Here is an 11,443-nt window from a genome sequence, read left to right on the forward strand (position 1 = left end):
AAATTTATAGCAGGGTCCCAAATTCCCAACCATGCAAACTAAAAATCTCACCTCCACCACCACGTTCGATGGATCTCATCCGGCGATGTTAGTCTTAGCTTACATACCATCATCTTGCAATAGATCAAGGTCTTAAAAATAAAAAAAAAAAATTAAATAAATAAATAAAAGAAAAAAAAAAGATCAATAACTTAGTACATCATGAATTAAAGAAAGCATCACATATTTATGCAGTTTTGCAACTGTAAAAGCTGTATCCCCTCTCTACTTTTTGTAGCTTTTTTTCATAGTAGTGTATGTGGCTAGTTAAGTGAAAATATCAGAATCTAAATCAAATTAAACATCAGCACTTATTAATTAGTATAGTAGCATATTATATATGTGAAATTAACATAAAATTAAAGTGTTTTTTTTATTTATTCTTCTTTTCCTACTAGATCATTGAGCTACACATAATACAGCAGTCTGAAAAGCAAGAAATTCGTTTCTACCAATGTGATTAATTATAAGAGTAATATTTTGGATTTGTTTCTAATAATTTTGTTTCAGAAAAATATTTAATAAAAAGTTCAATAAATTGATTCTTAATATTTTATAATATTAGACAAATTAAATTTTAATAAAGAGTAAATAAATGGATATATTAGCCTTTAATATTGTATACAAAGAGTAGTTCGTTCTTAATAATTTTTTAAAAAAATAATATGATTGAATGATTAAATTATTTAAAATTAAAAAATAATTAGTTTTATTTTGTTCTTGACTAATTTACCAAATATTTTAATTACTAAGAAATTAGAGACTAATTATTATTATTGTTTTTGTTGAAGATTAATTTATACGAAGCAAAATGATTAAATCAATATTATATTTAACGTAAAATATCATTACGAAAAATATTAAAAGACTATCAGAATTTATTATATTTTATTATTAATTAATAATTATTAATATTTAAAAATATAAAATAATTAAAATATATTATTAAATTACTAAATTAAATTTATAATTAAGTAATGACCAAAAAATAAATTTCGATGGAGCTAATATTTCTCTATTATTATATAAAAATAAATACAGTAAAACCGCTGAGCATCATTCAGGCACGCGTACCCTTTAAAGGTTCCAAAAGGTATGAACCAAAAAATTAAAGAATTATATTGATACGAAAAGCCATAAACTACATATCAATAGTGAAAAGCCATAAACTAATTAATTGTTTATTTCTTATATCCTTAATTGGCTAATATTCGCTATGTCCTTATCCTAATTGCTACTATACGTTTAGGTTCCTTTATTTTAGTTAATTAATATTAGAGATATTGAAATTTCATTTTTATTTCTAGCTACAATAATACCTAGTAATAAAATTAAAGAGATAATAGCCAAAGTAGACTTTGTATATATATCTTCATATGAATTTCCCCGTAATTAATTCTAACAAACTTATTAAACTATACTTTATAAATAATTTAAGAATTGTTTCCTGGCAATGCCAAAAAAACCCTATTATAAGGGTGCTGGAGACACATAGATAGGGATTTCAATAAGTTTTTTTTTTTCCCTCCTTACAATGATGAAACTAGTAGCTAGGTAGCAAGAACTTTCATTCTTGGTTCATACTGTTGACAAATTCAAAGAAGTTGAAAATTGCTGTTCATTCCTTCATCGAAGCTAATATTTTATTCAATGATGATATTATCATTATACATGATCTTTCCTCTTGCGAACACACAAAGTTGTTTTTTAACAGTTTAATTATTTTACTAGTTTTTATAATTTTATTAAATTTATAATTATTAAATTTTTTATACATTTTTTAGTTAAGTTTTTGTATTACTTTTAATTTTATAATTAATTTTTTTAGTATAAAAAATATTAAAATTAACTGAATATTTTTTTTTATAAATTAGTAATATACATAATTAAAAGCTTAATTAGATTATGCATATATTTTTAGAGAAATATCTTATTAATTTTAATATTTTTACATGAAAAGAATTTAATTACAAATTTAAAAGTAGTATAAAAACCTAATTAAAAAATGTGTATATAAAAATTTAATTAAAAATTTAATAAAATTATAAAAATTAATAAAATAATTAAAATTTTTTTAATTATAATGATTACAGTATAAAATATATGTTAAAAACTTAGAATATAAATACATATTAAAAATAAATTAAATTACACATATATTTATATACAAATATATTAGTAATTAATTTTAGTGACTAATTTTTAGTGTATGAATAATATTTTTATTATATTTATTTCATGCGGAATAATTAGTTCGGCCTATCAACTTATTTATTAATGTGTCAATTAGTCAAAAACAGTCAAAATTTACCTTATTTAGTATTTCTTAATTGTTATAATAATTAATAAATATTAAATAAGATAAATTCTGATTATTTTTTTTATCTCCCTACTATTACTAATATTAAAAATAGTATTTATATATTAAAATCAGTTATAATGACTATATAATTATATATAAATACATATATCATTTAATTTTTTTTTAATGTGTATTTTGTATTACAATATATATTTTATATTAATAACTGATATAACTTATTTTGATATGCATTTGACATGATTGTATATATATATATATGTATACTCTAATTCTCCTAGCTATACCCTTGGGATTATAGAAGACAAAGAACTTGCACCAATTTTAATTCAATACCATAGCGTGGGAATAAAATCTAATTAATTGTTAAGGATGGATAATGCTGTCTAGTGCACCCTCAAGTTCCAGAGTTTCAAGAAGTTTTGTTCATTATTCTTGTTCAATAGTCATTGCTGAAACAAAGCTCTAATTATGTAAACGAATGTTCATAGAAAAGTATGTATGTTACACCTAATAAATTAATCAAGTCAATATTATAAAATATTTAATAGCTAGGGAGATTGATCTGTAAATTGAGGATGTATTGCTTTAATTTGTTAGTTAGCTTAAAGTAAACTTAACATATAAATCAATTTTCTTGAATAAATATTTGTATATATACTAACTGTAGTAATATGAGTAGGATCTTATGGGCACAAATCCTCCAGCTAAGGTCAACAAATGGAAAGTCAACGATAAATGGAATGAGAGCTTTCTTAGAAGTTATAGAAAAGAGCAACCTCTGATTGTAGAGTTGAGTCAATGATTTTGGTTTAATTTAATTTGCATGGCACCATTTTTCAAAGTCCTCCGTTTTTATGCGGCACATTCATATTCTTATTATTAATTAATTCCCCAATTGGCTATGTATAATATAAATACCTTAGACTATACCCTTGAGATGATAGAAGACAAAGAAAATTGCACCAATTTAATTTTATGATGGATAGTAATAGTGCACCTTCAAGTTCCACAGTTTCAAGAAGTGTGATTCTCGTTTTGAGGGTCTTAACCTTTGTGTTCCTTCTCATTGCTCTCATTCTCATCTCTGTAACCAAGGGCACTGAAGATACAACAAATGGTTCTGTAGAAGCCAAGTTCAGCGACATTCATGCTTATCGGTAATTACTCTTTTTTATTTATATATCAATCGTGCTTTTCAGTATGGAGAGACTATGTCATTTGAGTTATAATTCGTTGGTATTTGACAGTTATCAAATTAGTTATTTATATAAAATACATATTGAAATATAAAATATATATTTTTTTACCAATAAATTATAACTCAAATGGCATAATTTCATCATATTCATCTAAAACGTTGTGAATTCGAATCCCCCTATCTTTATTATATATATATATATATTGAAAATGTGTGAAATAACATATGTATTTGTATATACAAATACATAATGGTCGATTAATTTGATGACTATTTTTTTGTGTGCATATTATAATAATAATAATAATAATAATAATAATAATAATAAATTAATTAATTAGTTAATGTTCTCATCATCATATAGAATATATAATTAATTAAACGTAATTACTTTGTTAACATTACATAGATACATGATCTCCACAATAGTCATTGGATTTGTATACAACCTCATGCAAATGGTGCTCTCAATCTTCAATGTGGTATCTGGAAAGCGTGTATGCGGTGATTTTGGCTATGTATTTGATTTCTTTGGTGACAAGGTACATATAACAAGTCCTTCGACTTAAGTAATTTATAATTTATAATTAGAATTTAATTTTAATACATTATTAGTATAAAATAGTATTACACGTACATCTAATGACATAATGTTGTATCAACAAAAATAACTATTTTTTATATTAATTATAAAATAATTATAAAAAAATGATATGATTGCATCACTATGTAAAACGTTTTACATTGTTACTAACGCTTATAATTAATTATATTTCTTTGGACAGATTATATCATACTTCCTAATTTCGGGTTCAGCTGCTGGATATGGTGCCTCTGAAGATTTACATAGATTTTTCAAAGCAGAAGATCTTCCTTTCAATTCGTTTTTTGCAAAAGCAAACGCCTCAGCGACCCTTCTCCTGGTTGGATTTCTTTGCAATGCCATAGTATCAATTTTCACTTCATTTGCTTTGCCAAAGAAAGCTTAAATTATCAGATAGCTTGTTACGTTGTTATGGATTTTTTCTTGTTTTCTTTGCTTAAATGATCAGCATCGCAATTGTACTTAATTATTTTGGGTTTTGAATATAATGGAATTTTATTGTTCTCCATCATCCATTTGGATTTTTTTTCTTTTTTTTCGAATTTGGTATATCATTTTATTTGATTTATTTAATTTTTTGGTTGTTATATTAAACTATTTTATATTGACGACGACTTGACTGAATTTAACAAAATAACTTCTTTGGACTTATATAAAGTTTTAGTACTTGTAACACACATATTGTTTTGGCTTCTTTATTTTATTTTATTTTATTTTGGTCATTTTTACTATTATTTAATTTTGTTTTATTGAATATTGATGCAACAAGAGGTTTTACATGAATATTTAATTGGGAACCACTTAGATAAAAACGTTTAAAATGTATTTTTATTAACGATATTTTTTAGTAATTAAAATTTAATACATATAATTAATTAAACCATGTTATTTTTGTCAAAATCATATCAAATAAATTAATTTGACAAAAAATTAGTAAATTATACCTTAAACAGGTCTAAATTAATATTTTTTTATAAAAAATAATTATAATATCTCTATTATAAAAAATGACTAAATTATTATTATTATAATATATATAAAATTTAAAAATTCTAAATTCTAACCATTCTCTTTTTTCTGTATCGTTATAGGATTAGGATTTAGGTTTTATATATATATATATATATAATAACAGTATTTTAGTCATTTTTTATAATAGAGTTATTATAGTCATTTTCTATAAAATTATTAATTTAGATCGATTCAAAGTTTAGTTTATTACCAATTTTTTAGCTAAATTAATTTATCTGATATAATTTTAATAAAAATAATATAGCTTAATAATTATATATATTAAATTTTAATTATTAAAAAATATATTAAAAAAGACATGCATTTTGAATATTTTCATGTGAGTGGCTCTTGTTTAATTTGATAGGTTAGTATTTAGGACACCACTTAGATAAAGATACAAAAAAAATCCTTTTTTAAAGACACATTATTTTTATCCATTAATATTTTGACACGTAGCATTTATCAAACCAAATGCGGTTCATTTTTAACCGATTTTTTTTTCTTTTTTTTTTTATTTGTGGTCATAAACGGTTCATTTTAGATTTTTTTTTCCTCTCGCCGATTCTCCCCTCTTACCGCCGCAGTCTCTCACTCTCACGGCCTCATCGCAAAGTCGCCGTCTCCGTCTGAGGGCTGAGGCAAAGTCGTCACCTTCCCTCTTTGCAGCCTGAACGTCGCCGCCTCCAGCCCGGTCTTCATCGTCATTGCAGCAGCATTTTTGCCGATCTTCGTCACAGTTCGTCCGTCAGCCTCTTCGCCGTTCTCCGCTCTTTCTTCCGATAAATCTTCTGTAATTTTATTTAGTGTGTGTCCTCTGACCTTGATGGGGCATGGTAATTGAAGACAGAGGAATGCTGACGAAGAATATTAGAACCATTATTATAGCAAGAATGTTGTTGAGGGTGCTGATTAGTTTTAGTGATTAATGATCATGATGATGAGATGATTGTGGGTGCTGTTGCCGAAGAAGTTCTATTACTTGTATTATTGTTTTGAAACAGAGTTAAGGATAATTAAGCAAAATGGCTCAATGGGTGTGCCACTTGTGCCATTGTTGAATATGAAGTACAAAATTAATGAATTTCTGTGCAAACAATTGATCTTGTGCCATGGTTAGAATTTGAATTTATAGTTGTCATGCATATTTGTATCTTGCAGTTTTGTATATGCAATGTAGATATTAAAGAAGAACTTGCAGCAATTCATATAATTTGGTGTTTCCTTGACTCATTTTAATATCTTTATTTTGATTATGTTATATTTTCTTTTTTTTTAGTTAGTTCTTTTGAAAAAGACTAGTACTAATGTTGTTGTTATAATTGATAAAGAGAAGAGAACATATATCATCTAATTCTTAATACAATTTATTCTGAGTTTCTATTTGATTATGAGTATTGTTGAAACCTCAGCACAAAAAGGAGTTTTTATAGTTCTTCACTTCTTTCCCAACTAAATGACAAGCTAACACCATGAACAAGAATCATGTATCATTTTGAATTGAACTAATAATGTTACATGCTTCATATGATTCTGTTTTTATATTTCACAAATGAATCAATCTATATACTAGAGTTTTAATTAAAACTAATGAAAATTGACGGGAAAAGTTCAAATGTATTTGACCAAGATCATACTTTGATTACATGTATGAACTTAACCTTTGCTATAAGAGGATAAGCTTCCTCAAGATAATACATTACAGAATACAGATAACTTCTACTACAACAATGAATCATGCCTATAGTACAGTGGATATTAAATATTTGGCCTATGTTTTGCCAATTTTTCCAATCTTTTGTTATTAATTCATTAAAATATATAGAATAGTGGAATCACGACGGATCTAAATGCCAACAGTCAAGTGAGCCTTTCACTCTATTCAAAGCTGCTTGTCTATGTTGCAGCAATGGATGTCAGGGATCTTCAATCTCTTTAGAGCTGCTGCCACCTTCACTTTTGCGGGAAGATTTCGTTGCAAATTTTTTCATTTGATTCAAAGGCACAAGCTACAATGATGAAAGAACACAGTACAAAATATATTAACTACAAAGTCATGCTGTAAAAGTTTAAAGGAGCTAGCTGATTATTTAAGCAAAGACAGCAACAAATTCAAGGTTCAGTCATGATTATCAATAACAAATTCAACTCGATGATTTTTAGCAACAAAAAAAATTAACTCATTGATTATTCAGCAAGACAACCACAAATTCAAGGTTCAATCACTAACAAATTCAACTCAGTGATGACTTTCAGCAACAAAAAAATTTACCTTAAGTAATTATTTAAGTAAAACAACAACAAAATTAAGGTTTAGTGACGATAATCAATTACAAATTCAACCAATTTAGGCATCGAGACAGGCCCTTATATTTGTTGAATGCACTCCTATGCTTTATTGTCTTTGTACTGCCCCTTAGTGTATTCAGGATAACAAAAGCAGAACACATTATTTAAGATGAAGCAATTGATTTCTTGAAAATGTTGACATAATATTAAAATTAATTGTGTACCAAAATAATAAACCATTAAAAGTGAAAATCCATTAGAGCTTAATGGATAGAGCTTCATGTCAACAACCAAAGAACATGCCTGGATAAAGTTCCAAAAAACAATTATCCTGTTTTGTCTACCTTTAGATAGACTTCAAATAGTATGTTAGCTAATCACTAAAATATCTCACAATACATAATATGCTCACACAATGCTGATTCTACCATTGTAATTCTTTATACAAGAATATAAACGAATAACAAATTAATATTAAATTTTATGCTTGCAGCAACAATTTGTACAAGTACTGTTCAGCATCCCCAAAACATATCTATCTAAATAAACCATTAATCCAACTTCTAGACTGAAAAATACATATGGTCACAATTAATTAGGTTCAATCCAAACACAATGTAAATAGAAAATTCCAGCTCAATAACAAATTATTCAAGGTTCAGTGATGGTAATCAATAACAAATTCATGTTAGTGATGATTTTTAGCAACAGAAAATCTAGTTCAGTGATATTCTCAGCAATAAATTTCAGCAACAAAATCAAAGTGCAGTGATGAATTACAACAATAAAATTGAAAAAAAAAAAACAGGAAAATTTATTGGAACTCACTAAATCAGAGACCAGCTTCTGGTTGCGCGAAGGAAGCTGACGGGGAAGTGGAAGTTGATGGCGAGAGTCGAAGCAAGAAGACAACAACGATGATCAGCCCCGGGACCTGCTGCTACTGTCGCTGCCGGCGACGAGCGCAACAAAGGCAACAAAGGCGCGGGATTGAGTGTGAGACGGTGACAAGACAGGGAGCGACGACGATGATCAGTCTCGGGACATGCTGCTTCTGCCGCCGCCGCCGACGAGGGCAGTAAAGGCGCGCGAGCGCGACTAGTGAGAGTTGGTGATGACTGACGACACAAAGAGGGACGACGAGCTTGCGTGCGACACCGGAGACAGTAGAGAGACCGGAGGCGAGAGAGGAAGAGAGCTTGTGCGAGAGCCGCTGAGCCACGGTGACAGAGATGAGAGAGCTCAACTTTAATGAGAAAGTGACGTTGAGGGAGGAGACGGTGAGGTGTAAGGGATAGGGTTGACATTGTTTACCAAAGTTTTTTTTTAAAAAAAAAGTATAACCCGGTCCGGGTTATATAAACCGACCGGGTCGAATCAAATCTAAAGAATAAATTAATCGGTTTTATAAATACACCAATCATCACGTAACACATCAGCATCTTTTAGAAAAAGACGTTTGAATCGTCTTGATGGAAGTATCCGCCTAGTATTTAATGGTATAAAAAACTAGAGACATTACTAAGATAGTTGACTTTTTATTTTAATCAAAATCAATAATTTTTTTAAGAATAGAAATCTTGACTTTTGCAATAATATATTCAGCTTTAACTGCGCTAGAAGCATGCATAACGTGCATCCGATAATCCAAGGTAATTTAAAGTCCACAGTCCGATTTTATTGCTAATCATTGCCATCGAAAATGCTTATAATTTTTGTTTTGGCTAGTGTGTATGGAGTCCATTGTCAACACTTTAACACTAATTAATCAATCAGTGGCAGGATTCTTAATTCATATAACCAGCACACATGGTACATTCGTTTCCAATTACATGAACATAGCAATGTTTAATTTAGGTGTGCTTCCAAGTTCCAAGTAATAACATCGATAAACATATATTCAATTTGTTTATATGTCAAACATTTTAGTGGGTCGTCCATAACTATTTTAGAAAAAAAAAATATGTAAAAAGTTTTAACTTTGAAATTATGTTTGTAGTTGATGTTGTTACTTTTGTTACGCTTTATTTTTATATCCTTACTTTAGATTTGAGTCTGAACATGAGGTTAAAATTTTTTTTTTACTTATATTGGAGTAAAGATGTCGTCATCGGAGAGCTTTAGACATATTTTTAGTAGATTGAGTTTTAAATATACTTGAGTGTATCAGTCTATTTGTAGTAAAATAGATAACCACCTATTAGTATATATAGTTCCATATTTAATGGTGGATAACCGTTCTTTTTTTAAGAAAGTTGTTGAGATCTTCTTTTTAGATAAGTGAGAAATATCTTAAGACTTAATTACTTATTTAACTCAGTAAGATTGAGTAGATGAGGTCACCCTTATTAGGTGGGCTTTTAACCTTTTTAAGCCTGACTTTATTTTGAGTCGGATATGCATAGCCATATTATAACTATATAAAAAATTAGTTACTAAATTTTTTGGTATAAAAATTAGTTACTAAATTAATCACACATATAAAATATATTAATAGAATTTAATTTTGATGCACTATTAATGTAAAACCGTTTTATACGTGTATCCAATCACATAACGTTACATTAACAAAAATAATTATCTTATACATTGATCATATGAATGATCATCTAAAATAACAGTTGTGATTACACGACTGTGCATGTCCATCAAAATTACATTCAAGAAAAAAAAAAGTGACAAAATATTAGCCATAACCGCTAATAACGACTAATCTAGAGGAGGAATTTCATCTGTTGACAAAAAACTATGAACCAAGAAATCCTCAAAGTTTCCCTTGAAATAAATGAACTTCCTAAGCATTCCTTCCCTTTGGAAACCTACCTTTTGCAACACCCTTTGGGAGGCCTTGTTCTCCACAAGGGTAAAAGCTTGCAACCTCTTCAAATAAGGTAACACATTGAACACTTGTGACAAAACAATCTTCACTGCTTTTGTTGCTATTCCTTTGCCCCAATACTTGAACCCTAATGCATACCCTAAATCAGCCTTGAAGTTGTCTTCACCAAGCCATGGAATCACCCAAATAATCCCAATCGACCGGTCGTCCATACAAATAGATCTTTTGAATTCTTGCGCCATGCATTCATCTCTGATGAATGCTATGGCTTGTTCTTTGGACACACAGACATCCAATCGTGTGTTGCCAGTGACTCTATCGTCGCCAGCCCATAACAACATGTCGTCCGCGTCGGCTAGCTTGAATGGCCTCACCGTGATTCTTGAGAGGTCCATTGCCATGGCAAACACAAGTTTTGGAAAAATGTGAAGTTGCTAGTGTTATGAGTGTGGAGATTCATTGATATTGTCCATAGTTCTTTATTAAGGGTTCAATCATAGAGGATATGATATCTGTACTAGTGATACACTAAAAAGATCAGATTATTTGGGCCACATCGATATAGGATAAGAAGTGTGTGGTAACTAATTCATACATAATTTACACATGCAAGGGAAATTGTCTTTTACCAAAAATATATTTCTAATTTCTGTTATTGCCATTGCATGCCATTTTTGTTGAGCTTCACATGCTTCATAGTTATAATCTCTGCTTATTATTTGAATTCTACTTCTAATAATTTGAAAATTTTCTCCAGTCAACTAAGGTCTCATGAAAACGGTGTGAGATTCTCAACAATTGTAGACATTTGCACTCAAAATATCTAGTTAAGAAACCTAGTTAACTGAAACCTACCACATTAACTAATTTTGGATGATCATATTTATTTATGGTGCTTATTTATTTGAACCATATTACATATACACAGAAAATTAATTATTAAATTAATTATTAAATTAATTATTTATATAAAATATATATTTAAATATAAATATATATTAAAAATATGTTAAATAATATATTTTTATTCACAAATATATAATAATTAATTTAGTAATTAATCTTGTATGTATATTTTTGTATTTATTATTTTTATAAATCATATTGATTTTTTTTACATGGGTCATTGGCAGAGTTGGG

General features: G+C 28.2%; 2 protein-coding genes across 2 annotated transcripts; one reads left to right on the forward strand and one right to left on the reverse strand.

Moving 5' to 3' along the window:
- The first annotated feature begins 3,321 nt into the window (after nucleotides 1–3,321).
- On the forward strand, nucleotides 3,322–4,656 carry LOC130973834 (CASP-like protein 4D1). The gene is made up of 3 exons (XM_057898510.1): nucleotides 3,322–3,519; nucleotides 3,970–4,102; nucleotides 4,346–4,656. Exons 1-3 carry the CDS (start codon nucleotides 3,338–3,340, stop codon nucleotides 4,547–4,549), a joined length of 519 nt encoding a protein of 172 aa, XP_057754493.1. The 5' UTR covers nucleotides 3,322–3,337; the 3' UTR covers nucleotides 4,550–4,656.
- Nucleotides 4,657–10,002: 5,346 nt separating this feature from the next.
- LOC130973833 (uncharacterized) lies at nucleotides 10,003–10,836 on the reverse strand. Its single transcript, XM_057898509.1, has one exon. The coding sequence runs from the start codon at nucleotides 10,702–10,704 to the stop codon at nucleotides 10,174–10,176; it is 531 nt and encodes a 176-aa protein (XP_057754492.1). The 5' UTR covers nucleotides 10,705–10,836; the 3' UTR covers nucleotides 10,003–10,173.
- Between the last annotated feature and the right edge of the window lie 607 nt (nucleotides 10,837–11,443).

Source organism: Arachis stenosperma, chromosome 4 (assembly GCF_014773155.1).
Source record: "Arachis stenosperma cultivar V10309 chromosome 4, arast.V10309.gnm1.PFL2, whole genome shotgun sequence".
NCBI classification, from domain to species: Eukaryota; Viridiplantae; Streptophyta; class Magnoliopsida; order Fabales; family Fabaceae; genus Arachis; species Arachis stenosperma.

What these genes read in the sequence shown, in the direction of transcription:
- LOC130973834 (XM_057898510.1), top strand. Translation starts at nt 3,338, where the DNA reads ATGATGGATAGTAATAGTGCACCTTCAAGTTCCACAGTTTCAAGAAGT. An exon ending in AGCGACATTCATGCTTATCG is followed by an intron (nt 3,520 to 3,969) that starts GTAATTACTCTT and finishes AACATTACATAG; the next exon opens with ATACATGATCTCCACAATAG. An exon ending in TTGATTTCTTTGGTGACAAG is followed by an intron (nt 4,103 to 4,345) that starts GTACATATAACA and finishes TTCTTTGGACAG; the next exon opens with ATTATATCATACTTCCTAAT.
- LOC130973833 (XM_057898509.1), bottom strand. Translation starts at nt 10,704, where the DNA reads ATGGCAATGGACCTCTCAAGAATCACGGTGAGGCCATTCAAGCTAGCC.